The sequence below is a fragment of the Serinus canaria genome, chromosome 5 (assembly GCF_022539315.1).
Source record: "Serinus canaria isolate serCan28SL12 chromosome 5, serCan2020, whole genome shotgun sequence".
NCBI classification, from domain to species: Eukaryota; Metazoa; Chordata; class Aves; order Passeriformes; family Fringillidae; genus Serinus; species Serinus canaria.
In genome coordinates, this window is record NC_066319.1 from 11049662 (window position 1) to 11068781 (window position 19120).

Consider the following 19120-nt stretch of genomic DNA (forward strand, 5'->3'; position numbering starts at 1 on the left):
TCTGGAATTTACTTACTGGTTTGTTAAAATTTTGTTGAATTATAGTGTCATCTCTGTCATCCATAACCATGTAACAGAAAAATGTCTGCATAATAAAAAACCTCTACAAGTAGAGTCTGGCTTTGACATGTTCCATATGCTCAGCTAACTCTAAAGTGCTTTTTATTTAGAGGTAACAGAAATGAATAGCAGTTGATTTCTAACCTCATTACTGTGCTAAACAACACAATTGTTAAAGCATGTAAACTTCTGAGCTAATTACAAAGGCAAAAATCTACCTCTGGTCTCTGGGGTTTTTTATTTTGTTTTTTAACTGATTCCTCACAAGTTCATTTCCTATAGGAGTTACTCTGTTGCAAAAGGCAAAAAATATCTCAGGAATATTTTGAAATAGATGCTCAGCTGGGGGTACCAAGTGCCAGTGGTAATGGTGCTGTTGTTTTAGGGGTTCATGTTGTACCTCTTTGACATAATGGTGATTGAACATTGGCCCCTTCTCTGGGTGAACCTCAGACTTGTACAGTAAATTTGAGAGTGGGGAGGGAGCTCTTCTGAGATGAACACTGGGGGTCAGGCTGAGCAGGAGGTGTCAAACTGCAGCGTTATCAGTTTTAAACAAATTGAAGCTTTGTGGTAGCCAGCAAAAATCTGTGCAATGGAGACTTTTTACTTGCAAACATTTGTGCCCAGTGGAGGGCAGAGTTAACACCAATCCACTGATTTAACACCATCTTTTCTTTTTTCCTTTCAGATTCATTACTTACGAATTTATGTTTATGTTGAATGCTTGGGAGTTCTGCATTGTATTATGTCTTCACTCTTTTCCTTTTCTGTTTTGCATGCTTGCTTTTATTACTTCATATGTCTTACCACTTTCACTTTACATCTGCTTGGCTTTTTGCTACCAACTTATCTTGCCAGCACCTGGACTTTTCCATATCAGAGCTTCAGTTGCAGTTATGTTTAGACTGGGACCAGCATGATTGGCCCTTCATGCCCTCTATAAAATCTGTGTCAGAGCATTATCTGGTATGTCCAATGCACAATATGACTGTAATCATAGTTCTGGATAAAGATGCATAATTAAATGTATAGATCATAGCTCTTTAGTGCAAGGCCAGTGGAGAAAATGGGCTTTTCCCTCTTTATTGTGGTTGGCAGATCTATTCATTGACATTTCAGTTGGTCATTATTTCAATGTAAGCTAGAGAGGTTTCCTGTTAATTTGATATATGTACTAATCCTGAGTATTCCATCAGTGCCTGTACAGGACTTTCTGTCACTAATTCTCATTTGGCTGTGCCCCAACCAACCTGTCGTCACCTGGCTTCCAAAATATTTGTCATATCACTCTTATTTCTGGGGTGAAAACAAAGGCAACTCCTTGATGGCAGTAATAGGAGCAGGAGAGCTCTTTTGAGTAGAGTGGGTTCAGGAAATGATTTTCCTCAAAAATGCAGCTGGTTCACAGCTGAGAGATGTTGCTATCATTTGCATTTTGCAGCTGCTTCCTGAAAGAGCAAAGTTTTCTTGCAGTCCTCATGTAGACTAGTATGCCACTTGAATACTCTTGGTCTGGGTAGTTTTTGCAAATTTTCATTTAAATGAAAAAAACAAAAGACAATTGGCAATGGTGCAGGGAGTAGTTGGATCTCTATGCATCTGAATATCCTTGGCAGTTTGTGTTGTGTTTTTGTAATTCAGCAATGTGTGTTCTAATACTGTGTAGCCAATATAAATGGGGATTTGACCTCTGGTGAAATAGCAGTTTAATTGTCTCAGCTCTAAATGATGCTGGGTATAAAAAGGGGTCTTTTCTGAAAGAGGAGAGCCTTTCCTCCTCACTCCAGAGGTGTGGGTTATAGAGCTAAGTTTACCTTTTTCTTACCTTTTTCTCTCAGCCAAGTAGTCTCACTTGCAGTTTTGTCTGTGTCCATTTTCTCCCCCAATCCAGAAGTACATCCAGGAAGCCAGGAACCTGGGCAGCACCATCCGGCAGCCCAAGCTCTCCAACCTCTCTCCATCAGTAATTGCACAAACAAACTGGAAGTTTGTAGAAGGCTTGTTGAAGGAATGCAGAAATAAGGTAATGCAGAGAATAATTCTGCTCTCCTGCACCTCATATCCATCCTTTCTGGACCATTTTGTATCCAGGATGTTTGAACCCCCCACTTTTCTGCCATCTGTTTCTGCTTTATCCCTATAAGGATTTTTGCATGGTGGTGAGAAATTAATGAAGAGATAATGTATTCAGAAATTCTGCAAGGAGCAGAGACTTTATCAAGCAGATTTATGATAGAGAGTGAATATTCTGAAGGGTCTTTACCATCCTGCTGCCCAAGTCTATTATAGCACATTTCAGTTATAACTAATGAGACAGTACTATTTCAACAGGAGTGAATAGTCCAAAGGAGAGGCTTGTGGGGAAAATAGAGCAGCTTTTCTCATAACTGCATTTCTGAGGTTTATGCTTTTAAGCACTTAACAAAGAAATTTGACATTATTTGTAGACATGCTTGACCAGTATATATTTGCCAACATATTAATCTGAAGCAAATGTTAATGCTTATAAAAATACAGCAAAGAGAATAATTATGAAATAGACATGGTTTTGCCTAAAGTCAGTGGAGGTACTACAGTAATTATATAGAACTTTTCATAAAATTCTTTTAATATGTGCATCTACTTCTGATTTCACTTTATGGAACTGTTCAAGTAATCCCCATCCCTTAATAGAGGCACAATAGATGTTGAAAGTTTTTGAAGGTGGACTTGGCTCTGTGACAGTGAGAAATTGCCAGAGGGAGTGAGGGGGAGAAGCAGCTAGGGACTAACTTGGACTTCTTAATCTCCAGCAAGACTGTGCAGATGTGCTTAAGGGAGTATTCCTCATTTGAAAGCGAGTCTAGAATAGGAACAAAGATGAAAAAGTGTTTGAGAGATGAGTGGAACTGCTTCCCTCACCATTTTTTCCTCCAGTAGGCTGTATGATGAATATATTGTGTCTGGAAGACTACTTTGGGAGGTGGTGAAGGCTTTGGTGGGCAGTATGAAATTGTGCACTGTTTAGGAGAATGTGGCTCATGGGGAAGCTCAGGAGGTACACTCCAGAATGGGTTTGGTTTAATCCAAATGCCCTTCTGGCAGGGCAGCATCACCCAGGAATGACATACCTGTTCTACTTGGAAACACTTGGCAGCATTCTCCTCCCTTGGGAGGAGTGGGACAGAGTGTCCTGCTCTTGGAGAGTGCATCCAGTAGTCACCAAAGCACCCAAGATCTGTGTTTTGTGGCCTTGCTGCTGAGCATCCAGCTTGTTAATGAGTGACCTTCTGTTCCCTTTGGTGGGGTCACTCTGTGGAGGATGATGTGCCCGTTTGCAAACCCTTTTATAGAAAAACAGAAGATGAGCACTGCTGCTGTCCTGGCTTGAAAACCAGGGCAGGTCTGCACTAATGCCAGAAATACATATATGCAGCCAGTTTTTCTGCCAAAACTTTATCATGTGCTTCCTTATTGGTCATTTTAAAAGTGTAAGTAATCTTGGAAATTCCTGGGAGACATTTACCTCTCTTTTGCCTTGTCCCTTTTTAGACTAAGAGGATGTTGGTTGAGAAAATGGGTCGAGAAGCTGTGGAGCTTGGTCATGGTGAAGTGAATATCACAGGAGTGGAAGAGAACACCCTGATTGCCAGTCTGTGTGACCTCTTGGAAAGAATATGGAGCCACGGTCTGCAAGTCAAACAGGTGAGGAATAAATATTCCTGCACATTGCAGAGCACACTTTCCTGAAGTTGTGTTATGCTGTTTCTTTCTCTGCTTTCAGAGGACACCTTCAGTGTGTATGTAAATGTGTTAAAAGACTTGTGTGTCCTGCAGTCTTTTTTATGTCAGTTCCTACCCCCTGTGTGTCTCCATGTTGTGGGATATGTGCAAGTGTATCTGTAGATGTGTTCCACAGATGACTTCTTGAAAGATTCTCCATTTAACCTGGGGTTTTCATTTGGGTTGGTGGGTTTTGGTAGTTTTCTTTAATAGGATGGTAATAAAACCCCAACTATTACTATGTTCTTAATAATTTTATTAATGAAGTTGCATAGGCTATGAGGCAGCCTATCCTAAAGGTGCTGTCAGTGGGATGGGGGAATTGCTTTCCTGAAGGATAATTTAGTACTTCAAAGTAACAGTATTGCTATTTTGGTTCTTCCTGGATGCTGTAGGGGTACTTAAATTATGGTTAGAAGATCACTAGCTAGGAGTGTTGGGGTTTTGTGTGAAATTAATAATTGTTTTGCTCTTCTGTTTGGATTCACTTGTGGGACAAGATGGAGTTTGGAGGGCCTTTACCAACTTTACTCCTCCCTCGTACAAAGGAGTAGCAAGGGTGGAGAAGATTATAGCTATTTTTTTTTTTTTTAAAGAATATATGTTCTTAATCCAGACAACTGTAATCCAGTATCTCTGTTCCCAGCAGCCAAACACCAGTGTTTAACTCTGCTCTCCTTCAAACTGTACAACAGTTTTCTATGTGAAGATTTATCATGTGATTCTCTCCCTTCCCTCTTGTATATCACTTAGGATAGAAGCTGTACTGCTTTCGTCTTAGAAGACAGAGCATCAGTTTACTGTGCTTCAACCCAGGTTTGGGCCTTTCAGAGCACCAGACGGCCAACCCTTCATAAGGTTAATGCTTTGGATTGATTGCAGATGTTGGCAAGCAGTGCTGAATGGTGGAATAGAATAGAGGCCTGATGGAGGAAGTGCAGTGTATCTCACAGTATGATCCAGAGTTTAAAAAAAATCAGAAGTAAAAAAGCACCACCATTTCTCTGTGTGCTCTGGCCTTTATGAAATATGCAAAAGCCTGCTGTTTCATACATCGATCTCATTTTATTTTTCAATAATGAGCCAAGGAAGACTCTTCTTTCTCAACTGACCATAGTAATGAGGATGGCTTTCCTTCCACCAATCCCTGCTTCTACCTCTTCCCTGCTGATGAACCCCAGTAGTCCTACATTAGCTACCTACTGATTTTTCCACGTGCTAAGGGAATCCATGCCTTCCATTGTCCTGAGCAATGCAGGGGAGTCGTGATGTAGGATCTAATGGCTGAAGTAGTCTGGACTTTCAGAAGGCCTTGGTTATTCCCTTGCCCATTCTCTGTCCCACTACTTTCCTTAGGCTGTCTTCCTTCCCCTTGTAGATCCAGCTTGCCTCATCATTGCTATTTGGTGAAGTTAAAGGAGAGGTCCCTGGTGCTGAAGGAACAGGCAGACACTGCATGAGTCCTCTCATCCATCATGGTTGTTGGCATCAATTTGCTGCAGGACCCTTTGTTGCTGCTTTCTGTGATCTGTTGCAGTTCTCCCTGCCATGGCAGCTGGTTACTGAACACTAGACTGTGTGTGCATGTGTGTGTTAATTGGGAGAAAACACAGTTCTGGGTGTAACTCTTCGCTGGGTGATATTTTCATGCTCTTTTTTATCTGTTTATAATAAGACTTGCAGTTTTGGCTTTCCATGTTGGATCTGTCAGGTACACACAAGACACAATGGATTTCTTTATATCCTCACCACTGAATGCATATTTTTGATAGATTTCTGTCATCACAGATGTTACAGACAGTCTAGGATTTATTCTTCTGGAGACATGCCACTTCTGGAATAATCTCTCATGGTCAATAGTTCATTATGGCAACTGCAGGGAGCTATAGGATGGAAATGGTTAGAAATTTTTAAATATAGTTTAAAAAAAGAAAAAATTGAAGATGAACTATCATTACTGCACTTCTGGGAAGGCACTTAGATAATTTTAGATGAAATTGATAGTGTGGAATTGACAGCTATTGCTTTACAGTCATGGCTTTTTTCTGCACAAAGCTGTAAATAAAAATATGGCCTCATAATATAACAGCTTTTCTGAAATGCAGAATTGCTGGATCTTTACTGGGATTTCAGTTTAATACAGTACATTAGGAAGATAAGTAATACTAATTATCTGTAAGTAATTCCAGTTGATGTGCTGGAGAGCCTCTGTTTGCTTACTGCTGCCTTTCTGCAGGTTTGCAAGCTTTTGGTTTATTATGTGAACTATTTTATGATGAATCCAAAATCTTTATAGCTGCCCAGTGATTTTCTCACTCTCTGCTCTAAGCCACCAGGGATTTAAGAAAGCAACATAATGAGCAAGGTGCACCTTTTAACATCATATGATGGATTTATCTTGGCCTAAATATTACATCCCAAATTCTAACTGTTAAGTTGGTTTTACACTGTGTAGAAATGGGGTATTTTTACTGATAAGCTTTCCCTGTCCTGCTGATATTTTGGGATATCTTACTTTGTTTGTGATTCTGCAGGTGCTTTGTCTGATGAAATTGAGGGGAATCTTTTGAGATTCTGAAAATGAGCAGCATTTATCCTTGGCCCTGAATGACCCTGAGGGGAGCAGGACTTGGCCTGGGTGTCTCAGGCTGGCTCTGTGTCCCTTGTCATTTACTGCTGGAGAGGCAGGGAGAGACCCACAGGACAGGTCACAGCCTCAGATTTAAAACTCCACAGCGTTTTACAAGCCTTTGAAGGTTCTCTTGTCATGGTAATGAACTGAGAGGGAAGAAGTTCCATTGACTTTTTCCTGTTACCAGAATCATTAGATCCCAGTAGTGTGACTCTTGCTTTTCCCTCTCAGCCTCTTTACAGCTCCCAAGCTCCTCCCACTTTGGTCTTATTTTTGGTTTTCACCATTGAGTTTATAGGGAGAAACATCTTTAAAGCAAGTTTTTGTCATGGCTGATACTTTCAATCATGTTTCAGACTTCTTTTTTTTTTTCTTAAATTCAGCTGGTAGTGATTTCTTTAACTACTATTTTTTCATTTTAGGGAAAGTCTGCTCTGTGGTCTCATCTGTTACATTACCTAGAGAACAGACAAAGAAGAACCACATCAGGCAGCTTCAGTACCTCAGGTAAGATTGGCATCTGCTGGAAGAAGATGATTAAAAGCTGTGAGTAAGAGCTGCCTGCAGATTTACACCAAGCAGTTTTCTTCCCCTGGAAATACCCTTCACTCAATAAAACTGCATCAAGTGTTATGGCTCCTACAGGTTTAATATGGTGTATTAAACCTGGTGTGTTGTCTCAGTATGTTTTATGGAAAATAAACAGGCTTGTATTGTGCCCACTTGTTTGGGTCTGGATCTGACTACCCAGAAACAGCTGATGCTTCAGAGATAGGCTTTGAAATCCTTTGCTCTGGTACATCATCCATCCTCCATGAGACACAGAGCCTCTGCATGACTGCAGAGCAAATGATCTTATGGGTGGGGGTGGAAAACAAGTGTAAGCACAGAAAATGGTGCTGTACACCCTGAAGTTTTACATTATGGCTTGAAAAACAACTGAACAGGAGGCTTACTGTTAAAAACTTCGGCTGAAGAAACATATTTTAATTTTTGTTGCAGCAGAAGCAATATTGCACAAAAGATCTACTGATAATGTTTTTAGGATTATTAATGTAATTTTTAAACATTACTTCTTGTGTCAGGTATAATAAATATCCCAATTTGTATTAGGATATAAATTTGGAGAGAGCAATAGGTTTGGGGGAGGCAGTGGGTGTCTTGTATTTTTTAATTAAAGCTGCTATAAGCAAATATTTGATCCTGTAAGCAATCAAAATCATAGATTTGGAAATTTTAAGGTCTCCTGAATGTCCCTTAGTTGATAGTGGTTTTGTGTATCAGAACAAGGCACAATCAGTTCCATGCTTTCTAACTTGGGTTTGAGGGCAGGGACTGTATATCTACATAGAACTTCATTCTGGAGTTCAATTTGAAAGATAAGAGTAGTAATATTGCTTGTAAACCCCAAAAGGTGATTTTAAAAAGCAGTGATGCTACAGGAGTGTGCAAAGTAATAGCTCAGGAAGCACAGGATGTGTGGTGTACTGAGTACAACATAGTTGACACTGTTCTGTGGTGTCAGTAGTGCCACTCAGGGTTACTGCACAGCCAGAGAACAGGGCAGTCTTTAGGAAATAATACCTGATTACTATAGGTCTTAAGTCATTTGATGTCATAACAATTTCAGCTGAATCTAAGCTCAGTAATGTGTTGGTGCTCAGTGTGTGCTGATCTGTAGAACCATCTGTGTAGCATTTTAGATACACCACAGTACCTTCATAGAGTCACCAGCAGTACAAGAGTGCCAATTGGTGTTAATTCACCTTCTTTTTAATGTTGATTTGAGAATCTTTAGATGGGTTTCTGCTAACAAGAAATTGTTTTCTTCTGAATCCAGGAATACTTCTTGATTCAGAAAGACGGAAGTCTGATACAAGTCCAGCCATGTCACCTCTCAGAATCTCTCTCATCCAGGATATGAGGTGAGTTTGAGCTGTTAAACAACCTAGAAAACCCCCTGAGATTTGCACACTTGTTTCTGTGTCTGCTGTGCACCATCCTGTGTTTCATGCAGCAGGAGGGAGCTGTGGGGAGGCAATCTGTGGAACTGTTTTAGAGTAGATAGTTCAGTGTTTTCATTGACCTTTACAGAAACAGGTTTCATACTGAGGAGCTTTTACGTTGTTAGAGCTATTGACTTATGGAAATACCATGACAGAGTTTTCATATTTTTAATGTTTTGTGTATTGGTTTATTTCCACAGAGGTGTGGGTGTAGTGTTTGTGTTTTCCCAGTCATTGCTGAGTTGGTTGCAGAGTTCTGAGACCACTTTTGCTTCTCAGGAAAGAATGCAAAGAACTTGTTTGATCTAAAGAATGGGTTTATCTAACATTCAGTACTGTAGTGTGAATAAAACTACAACTTCTGCCCAATGCCTTCTTTTCAGTACACTGAAAAAGCAATGTGCAGAACTTCTGAAACAGCCTTGGCAGGAATTGTCTTTTCCTTCTTTTTCCTTACAGCATCCATTTTTTTCAGTAGGGAAGAGTGAATTGAGGATTTGCCTGCCTTATTAAAATATACCATTTGTGCCTTGTGTGCAAGAAAAGCTTCTACTGAGCATGCAAAGACAGTGTTTAATTTTCCAAAGCATTCAGCCATAAATATTGCAGTGATAAGGTCCAGAATGAGTCCTAAATCATGAGAGACAATGGGCCTGGTTTAGAATTTTGTAAATAGGGCACTGCATTGCAGATATTTCCTTTTCAGGCTCTTATTCTCTTTGAGCTAGATTGCAGGGATTTTTATTGTGCTGAATATTAAGGTGATTATATTTCTTTTTCCTATAAATTACTTGGTATTTTGTGTTTTTTGGAAAATTTCAGCTGGGCTTGGTTCAAAAGAGCTGTCATGCTTTGACAATACCAAGCATGTCTTTTTGTTTTATTCCAGGCATATCCAGAACATAAGTGAGATCAAAACAGATGTTGGCAAGGCCAGAGCCTGGGTTCGCCTCTCTATGGAGAAGAAGTTGCTCTCTAGGCATCTGAAACAGTTGCTATCAGATCATGAACTCACAAAGTAAGATGGGTTATCCTGGGCAAAGCTTTAAAAAAAATTCTATGTAATTGTTTGGGTTCAAAAATCCACATGTGCCTCTTTTTGTATCTGCTTAGCAGTGTGCAGAAGGCATGGAACAAACTGGCCTTCCAAGGCCAGTGAGCTGTTTGGGAATTAGGATTCAGTGCTGGGGTTCTTGACATGTGGTTTTACATTTATAGCCTGCTCAGCAACATAAGGTGATTTGTTTTCATAATAATCCCATCCAGTGTTTACTGTGTGGAAGTTAAAGCCATAGTAATTGTCATTAACTTTAATTGAAGACTTCTGTCTGGACACAGCTCAGCCTCTGCTGTCTGCTCTTCCTTTCCTCTCCTTCCCCTCACCATCTTCCAAGGAATTTCTTCCCCAGTCCCCCTGAACCCCAACAGCTAATTATTTGAGATTTGCCTTGTCTTGTATTATGTTGGACTTTCTGATGAAGCTGTGGCCTTCAGAGAGTAAGGAAAAGCTGAAGGATGGAAAGAGGACAGCTGATAAATCTGCCTGTATGTCCAAATTAAGGTTAAGCCTCTCCAGTGAAGTCAACAGTTCAGATCATGTTAAATTTAGCAGTGCTTGTCCCATGCTGTGACAGGACTTTACACACCTCACCACACTCCATGTACCCCTACAAAAGAGAAGGAAAAAACCTCTTAACACTGGCCAGTGTCCTCCTCAGCTGTCAGGCAGATTCTGATTCTCTGGAACACAGGGAGACTGCAGCAAAAGGATGTTTAAAATGAAAATGACAAACAAAGGAGCAACTTGTGCAGGATGACATCAATTTTCTGTAGTCTTGTGTGCTTTGTGCTGCATATTTAGATATCCTACTCAGAGAGCTGTTGTAGGCAGTGTGGTTTGAAAGTGTGCCCCACTTGTTCTTAGAGGAAGCAGTGCCAAGTTCAGTGAGGTACTTAAAGTAATGGTGCAACTTCTGCCATTTTACAGTTAACATGATTGTGTGTTGTTCCTTTTGAAGCAGCTGTTAGATATTTTAATTATCCCATTCTCTTTGCTTGACATTTATTAACAAATATAAGGAAAATATTCCATGTTTGATTTTTTTTTTCTAGTCTGCAGAGGGAACAGGGAGAAATCACATGTCCTGAGATCTTTGTGTGCCCTGGGAAACAGAGAAACCTTATCCTTTGAAGAGACAGGACAGCACATACCCTGACAGGCTGTCAAACATGTGATTCAGATTGTGCAAATGCAACACAGACATGGCCACCTGTGAGACTTTTGTGGCTTTGCCACTCTTGTGGCTACAGGCAGGTCAGGTTAATTTAAGGCTCAGTCTCTTTATTTTCATTGAACATTTCCTGTCAGTCTCTAGTGTCAGGTTTGTTATGTGAGTGAGAACATGCCTGTTTGTTGACTATCATTGATTTGTTTTGCAAGTTTGCCTTGTGACTTGCTGACTTTTTTGTAAATTGATGCCTGAAATTGAGGGGAGTTGTCAGGATGCCCTCCTGGCAGGAACAACCTGTCCACAGCTGGGTCAGCATTTCTAGTACCTAATTTCTGCATTCTTGAGGGTTTGAAAATTCCTGCAGCATCAGTTGGATTTTGATATATTTTGGCATGCTCTTCTTTTATGATTATGGCCAACACTTGTATTTATTGGTTGCCACCTTTGCATGCCTGTCATCTTGGTTGTGTCAGGAGCTGTGCACCATCAACACTGAGCTATTCCCTGGATTAATTTGCAGGTTGTTGTAGGCCCTAGGTGATCACCTATAGCCAAATACAAGCAGATAGCCCCAGTTTTTGCCTTAAGTCCTTGGAGAACAGTCCTCTGTCATGCATCATGAGCTGGAGAACTCTCCCATGACAACCTCTGCTCAGAAGTAACTTAGGAAAACTCTCTTCACTGCAGTTCTGTCATTTTACATGGTCAAAAGAAGTCAGAATATTTTTCAAGAAAGTGCAAAATTCCTTTTTCCATCTTGGGGTGTTTTTGGATGGAGAAGACCCTTAAAGCAAATGTTACATTTGAGGGATGGAAGATAATGAGAATGGGTCTGATTCACTTTGGAGATGTCAGCCTTGCAGAGACTCAGCGTATCTTGGCACACTGAAAACTCTTGGCTCTCCCAGTATCACTTCTCATTTGTAATTGCTTGCCCATTATTCACAGTGTACCTAATAAATGTGCACAGTAGAAAACATTTCACTGGAAGCATCTTGTTGCTGTGACAGATTATGTGTTTTGCTTTGTCAGAAAGCTCTACAAGCGTTACGCGTTCCTGCGCTGCGATGATGAGAAGGAGCAGTTCCTCTATCATCTCCTGTCATTCAATGCTGTGGATTACTTTTGCTTTACCAATGTTTTCACAACAATCTGTAAGTATTTGCTTTCCCTGCAACTCTGATTTCTAGATTTGGTTGAGTCCTTGTCCAAAGTTCTAAAGAGATCTGAGCAACATGCCCTAATGTAATTGTTCTGCTTTTTCCCCCCGGGATCCATCTGTGTGTGCTGTATTGCTGTTTCCATGATCTTCTCTGGTGGGCAAGAGTTTCTGTCTCTGTCGCTTTTGTTTCTAACTTAGTAAAGTACATAGCTCTAATAATTTTAACTGGGGGTGAGTTCTCAGCGGAAGTTTTTGTGGTGGGCTTGTTTGCATGATACTAAATAAGTACAGAATGGGATGTTCACCATCAAGATTATTAATGCATGCTGGGAATTAAAACAAACCTTTCATTTTTTGTGCTCAGGCTACTTTGTTACATGCCTATCTCTGGGTTTGGGGTAACAGTTGAGGGTTGCATCAGAACTGCTCAGCATTTTTTTTTCTTCTAGTTGTTGAAAAGGTACCCTAGAGAAAATTCTAAGCTATTGTTGGTAACTGTAATACTTAACTGTGTTACAGAGTTCTCAAAGATCTGTGGGCCTGCTGCCACAGGACATCACTGGGAAGGCAAAATAAGCAAAGACTTTAGCAAGGCTTATGAAATGGGGGGTGGGATATGTGAAAGGGCTACCCTTGGTGGTGTGTTGTGTTTCACACTTGTGTGTATGAAAGACAAAGCAAACACATCCAAGCAAAATAGCTTTGGGTCTTGCAGGCAAGTTCTGGGTAATGTGAAAATCTGGTCTGCTGGATGCACTTAAATTGTCACTTACTTTAGGACTATCAGCACAGAAAATAAAAAGGGAAACATTTTAATTTGTTCTTAAATACTGCTAGGAGCATTGGGCTTTTAAGAAAATCCAACCACCAAATGCTTTCTCAAGGGCACTGACAGCTGAGGAGATGCTGAGGGAGAAATGCATTAAATGCCTCAGCTGAAAAGCCCTGACTGTAATCTGCTTATGCACTATGAAAGAAGGGCAGCAAGCCAAGAAACACTGTGACCATTCAGAGAACTGGATTTTATTATAAAAGGTTGGTTAACAGAGGGCTGGGCAGGAGGTGCTGGGTGGTGGAAGAGGATGTGCCTCGAGAGTCAGAGGAGGGATGCAGCTCAGGTGATACTGCATGGAATTACTCACATGTAAACCAGGGGACCAGAAAGCACTTGAGCATATGTGTGGTGTTATTCAGAAGGGGAATAAATTGCTTTTTTCTTTTGAGAGATTGATAAGTCCTAAAGTTAGCATAACTAAGAGTGACATGGCACAGAGAAATGTGCAGCATTATGCTGTATTTTCACTGGATTTCTTCAGCCATGGCAGTGAATGCTGCTGCCATCCATGCCTGTGAAGAAAGGCTGCAGTTAGTACCTGAGGGGGACTTGGACAGTGTGCTGAGCTACTGTGCACTCCTGGGTACAGGAATATCCTGTCTTTACTTCCTTGTCACTAAGCTGAGGATAAGTAACCATCTTTGTGCCATGTTGTGAGGTTGGTAAATAAAAAGGGATTACACTCCTAAGAAGGCATTATTCCATCCAAATTTCTTTCTTCACTTGACACTCTTCTGCTGTCAGTCCTGCTTCTTAGTGGCTGCTGTGTATGTGTGCACTTCCCCACTGTCAGTCAGTGCTTCGTGTGCAAGTGTCAGCATGATTAAATGGGATCTCTAATGTTCTTTTAACATTTCATGGTGCTGCAGTGCTGTTTTATGACTTATCTTTTGGTCCTCTCTTGATTAAAGAGGTTACATAATTATTCTTCTTCATTTATGAAGTGTTCTTTCTTTTGTGTTTGCAGTGATACCATACCATATCTTGATTGTTCCCAGCAAGAAACTCGGTGGCTCAATGTTCACAGCCAATCCTTGGATCTGTATTTCGGGAGAACTGGGTGAAACAGGAGTCCTACAGATTCCCAGGAACATATTAGAAATGACTTTTGAGGTTTGTGTTACTTGATACAAAACCTGATTTGAGTGTTCTGTTTGTTCAGTTTTAAATTCTCCCCTTGCTGTACCACCTTGAAATCTGAAAGGGTGTCACACGTGTCTGTGCTCCTGGTCCAGGGGTGTTTTTTGTATTGTCCTTCACTTGTGGAATGAATGTGGAATATCTTTGTGGTTAGTCACAGATAGTTTGTGCCTGTGCATAGCACATTTAACCTACATTTAATAACATGCAGAGTAAAATGACTGACAATTCCTTAGTGCAAGGGATAGACAAGACTGTCTTTATGTTACAACTGTGGGAGGTGTCATATCCTCTTCTCTTGGAAAACAAAGAAGTGATTCTGCTCTGATTTCTGCATGGGTGTTGTGTTCATTGGGTGAAATTGAATTGAAAAATCTAGTTCAGCTGATGTGCTCTGTGCAGATCATAACAGTATTTAGCACAACAAGCAAACAAAACCAAGTAAAGCAGCCTACCACTGAAGAGCCCACAACCAACCATGCAGTCAGAAACAGGAGCCACATTGCTGAGTTTCTGTCTGAGCACGTTCCCTAACAGTTTATTCCCCCAACATGCTGCTTTCTTTTTCAGTTTCCTCTGACAAACTCTTTGTTTAATTTGCAGTGCCAGAACCTGGGAAAGCTGACCACAGTGCAAATAGGACATGATAATTCAGGGCTGTATGCCAAGTGGCTTGTGGAATATGTTATGGTCAGAAATGAAATAACAGGGCATACTTACAAGTAAGTATCATCCTGACATTTCATGTGGGGTAAGTAGAATTCCTGCAGGGAGCTGGCACAGCAGGGCTTGTTTGATTAGAAAGGTCTGATCTCCTGGGACTCTGTGTCTACAGCTGCCTCGACCTGAAGGCACAGAAAGATTGTTTGGCTTCTGGCATTAAACAAATCCTGGTTCTTCTGAATTCAAACAGGGCTTGCAGTTTGCAGATGTTCATATCAGACTGTTGGTGGAGAGAATGAGATGACTGTTGTGCAGTTTAGAAATAATCTGCCTTGAGCCCAAGGAAGAAACAGCAAGTCAGAGCCTGCTGCTTACCAAATATAGGTGGTATTTTATATTAGGACTGTGTGCTCCAGGTGTTACAGAGACACCTTTGGACACAAGCTGGAACACAAGGCCTTATGAGTGTTAGAAACCTGTGTTTACATGGGGAAAGTAAAGGAATGAAACTTAGAGTGAGAATTAAATTTATTTGTGTTAGATACACCATAGTTTGATGCCCTGTCCTTTGTTTAGGGAAACTGTCAGGCTCATGTTGATGTCAGATTGGTGGGTAAGTCCATTCAGCTCTTCATGCCAGTTCATTTGTAATTAAATGAAGAGGAAAGATTCTATTTTTGGATGCTGTTCAGTTTTCCAATTAAGCTGATTAAACTGCCATCAACATTGGTTCAGAAAAAGTGATAAGGAGCAAATGAGCATGTGTGCTTTCTAGTGTCTGATTTAATACCCCAATTCAGTAGAAGTACTGGTGTTCTGGCATTTAAGCATATGTTTGGGCTGTGGGGCTGTTTTACAGCTGGCTTGCTATGTAGTATATTCAGTGTATTTCTTCACCCTTTCTTTATGGGATGTAGTAGGATTTCCACTTTTACCTATTTTTCCTCAAATCATGCTACATGTGGGACTCAGGCAAAATCTGCTTTGTGGATGGATCATCTACTGCAACATTCAGCACAAACTTGGAACTGAAAAGCTGTTTTACTTTTGCTGCCTGTGCTGGCAAAAGCCAAAGCCAAGACTTTATTACTTGGTGCTGGATCAATGAATTCTTTCTAGTAACTATGCCAGCAGGATTTGGGCTTTAGGCAACTGCAGTTAAAAGTCTTTGGCATGGGATTGAATCTGGATTGATCTGTTTATCCCCCTGGTGTTGTTAGGTTTCCCTGTGGAAGGTGGCTTGGGAAGGGGATGGATGATGGCAGCTTGGAGAGGATCCTGGTGGGAGAGCTGCTGACTTCGCACACGGAGGCTGATGAGCGGCAGTGCCGGACCCCTCCCCTGCAGCAGTCTCCCAGTATGATCAGGAGATTTGTCACCATCTCACCAAACAATAAGCCAAGTGAGTGCTGGGGCTTGTCCTGTCTTGTCCTGTTCTATATCATCACCTGAGGGCTTGCAAACACAACTGGAGTTTGGGGAGGACCTGTGAAACTCAGCCCAGTGTGCTGCTTGTACTCCAGCTAACTTCCAAATTACAATCCTGAGCATCCTGTGCTGTCTGCTTAACTTTTGAAATCTGAAAGAGTGGCACATGTGTCTGTGCTCCTGGTCCAGGGGTGGTTTTTGTGTTGTCCTTCACCTGTGGAATAAATGCTATGGAGGAAGGTAGAAATTTGCTGCCTTTTCTCTGTCTGCCCTTTGTGGATGAAGAATCTTGCTTGTGGTTTCTGTTCAAAAACTTCTCTTTGTTTGCTCTTGAGGTCAGTGTTCTGTGGTTGTCTTATTCCTGATAAATCAAGTGGTTACTTTGTTCCCAACCATACTTGGGTTTGCAGGGAAACTACCACAGGAAGTATTTCCAGGATGCCCAGATTTGTCAGTCCTAAACAAAGCACTGCTCTTAGCTTTGAGTCCTGGTCTGTCCATTCACATCATGTGTAAAAACCCTTTCCACTGTTGGTGTTTCGAAACAGCACAGTGTTAACTCCAATATAAAACCAAACCATCTCTGTTCCTACCTCCTCAACAATAAATAAAAGTAGAGTTGGGTTTCCATTTCCTACAGCCCAGCACTGTTTCCTTAAGAGAATGAATTATATTGGTGCTCCTCCCTCTGCTGTGCTTTGTGCTGTGCCATAACCCTCACACACAAGGTACAATTTCTGAAGCTGTAACTGGATATATTTTTGTGTTTTGCAGAGTTAAATACTGGTCAGATACAAGAAGCAATTGGTGAAGCTGTTAATGGTATTGTCAAGCATTTCCACAAGCCAGAGAAAGAGGTGAGGGGTTGTTGTCTGTGTAATGGCACTCCTGTCCTAAAACTGTGATTAGTAAATATGAGAGACTATATAGGAGAAGTAACCAAACTGAATAGACAGCCATGTGTTTGAGAATTCCTGAAGTGGAGCATAAATGAGCTACTGAGATACTACAGCCTCACATGCCTGTGTGTTGCTGCTAACTGGAGCATTTTGTTAAATTAAATGGTAACATTCTGGTATTGGAAATTGTGGTATTAGTCAAATTCTACCAAGGGTTCTATCCATACACTCTCAAGAGCACTGCCTGCTGTTTAGTTTGTTCTGAATTAACTGACATTTTGAATCTGCATTGAGTTTTATGTAGGTTGTTAAAGTCTGTTTTGCATTATCCTTGCTACTTAAAACATGAAAACCCAGGGGCCACTTTAAAAAAAGGGAACGAAACAAAGGGCACCCTGCAAACACCCACATCCCCCAAGAAAGTGAAGCAGAAGTGCTCTTCAAGACTCTTTAGCATTACACATGTGGTCAGCTGACACAGCAGTGATTTTCTGAAGCAAACATGAGTAGCGTGTCCCTGTCCAGCCCTTGTGAGCCAGAGGTGTAGAGCAGTGCTGGATCTGGATGGATGGCTCCTGACAGTCAGGATCTTTTTACATTCCTGTACCACCTGACTTCTAAATTATGGCATGACAGATTCAAATCCAGTGTAATTCTGGTCAGTGATGACATTGATAATAATCTCAAGTGGTCATGCACTGGTTTTGCAGAATAGAATTTACCATCATGTGCTGAAGCAGGGCTTTGTTTTTTACTGAGCATTAAATGTTTTTGTTGATAAGAGGTACATGCTATGCTGGGTTTGTGATCTGTTACTTAAAAAAAGAGGAAAATATTTTTCTAATTTTCTGTAGTGATAATTATTATAGGTAAAACCTGCTCATTATCTTGGCCTGTTTGAGGCTTTGTTTGGTAATGATGATGAGGCCCTGACAATGCTTTCCTCAGCCTCATTCTTAGACAAGTCAATCCATTTTTGAATGCTCAGGACTTGTGAGAACTGAGCCATCCTGTTTGGGGTCACTGTTTGACAGCAGAGTTGAACTTTAGGCATCTGTTTATTTAAAAGCTGCGTGGGACACTTGTGTCCCAGAGTCCCAAGGTGAGGTGATGAGTGTGTGTGCTTTCTGTGTGTGCTGGCAGAGAGGCAGCCTGACCCTGCTGCTGTGTGGAGAGAGTGGACTCGTTTCAGCTCTGGAGCAAGTGTTCCAGCATGGATTTAAATCACCGAGACTCTTCAAGAACGTCTTCATTTGGGACTTCTTAGGTGAGTGGGAGGATGACATCCCAGAGCCTGTGTCTTTGAAACACATCCAGCTGTGTTCCTTATCACTGCTGTTGTGTCTCAGCTGGTGTGAAGAGGAGACTTCTTGGAGGCATCTCAGCAGCTGAATGGCCATGAGAGCTCCTGCCTGCTCATACTGACATGAGAGAGAGCCTCTGTCTTCTGCCAAAGCTGACTGTGCTTAATGCAGCAGCTGGGCTTTGTCCTTGTTGCAGTTATAGTGTGAAACAAGCTTTCTTACTGGGGAAGGGGTACATAAACAGGGTGGTGAATTGACAGGGAGTAACCTTGTTGTTAATTGAGCACAGAGAAAGCAAGAAATCACACTTGTAAGAGGTTGAGTTGTCTTTCAGAGCACAGCAGATCTAGTGCTGTTGTATGTACTGGACATTGTAATAAAGGGATTATAAGCATGCATTTTTCACACAATGGTCTAGATCCTTTGACACAAAGCTAAATAAATCCACTGAGTACACATGCACATTTTAAAAAAGGAATTATTTTTAATAATGTTTCTATATTTTGAGTAGCTACATTAACATTGCTGTTCCCCTTACATGATCATTTTAGTGCACTCAAATTCAATAGATAGGTGAACCTCTTTAGCATTAGAGGGAAGGAAGTGGAATCCCAATTTTATACAGGGGGAACAGAGGACTGAATCAAACAGAAAAAAGCAGTGCCTAAAAGCAATGATTCAGGAAATACATGGATGAGCTTTGATCCTAGGCCCTTCAGTTTTAATTCTCTCTTAAATGCACTGATGAAACTTCATTATCTCCCACCATTCTTTTAAGAAAAAGCACAAACATACTATGAGACCCTTGAGCAGAGCGAGATGGTCCCAGAAGAGAACTGGCAGACAAGGGCCAGGAATTTCTGTCGCTTTATCACTGCTATCAACAACACCCCTAGGAACATTGGGAAGGATGGCAAGTTTCAGATGCTGGTGTGTCTTGGAGCCAGGTACAAAAAACTTCTTTATAATTGTTGTTGTTATTGATATTTTAATGA

At 41.1% G+C, this 19120-nt stretch overlaps 1 protein-coding gene across 1 annotated transcript in view; it reads left to right on the top strand.

The window, feature by feature from the left end:
• The window catches only part of DENND5A (DENN domain containing 5A), a 62072-nt gene that overhangs the window by 40978 nt on the left and 1974 nt on the right, over positions 1 to 19120 (top strand). The window contains exons 11-22 of the mRNA XM_050975352.1: positions 1955 to 2086; positions 3595 to 3747; positions 6880 to 6964; positions 8298 to 8382; positions 9353 to 9481; positions 11727 to 11848; positions 13659 to 13804; positions 14435 to 14553; positions 15715 to 15896; positions 16697 to 16779; positions 17965 to 18088; positions 18904 to 19072. Coding sequence (XP_050831309.1) covers positions 1955 to 2086; positions 3595 to 3747; positions 6880 to 6964; positions 8298 to 8382; positions 9353 to 9481; positions 11727 to 11848; positions 13659 to 13804; positions 14435 to 14553; positions 15715 to 15896; positions 16697 to 16779; positions 17965 to 18088; positions 18904 to 19072 — 1529 coding nt within the window. The remainder of the gene's footprint in view (positions 1 to 1954; positions 2087 to 3594; positions 3748 to 6879; positions 6965 to 8297; positions 8383 to 9352; positions 9482 to 11726; positions 11849 to 13658; positions 13805 to 14434; positions 14554 to 15714; positions 15897 to 16696; positions 16780 to 17964; positions 18089 to 18903; positions 19073 to 19120) is intronic.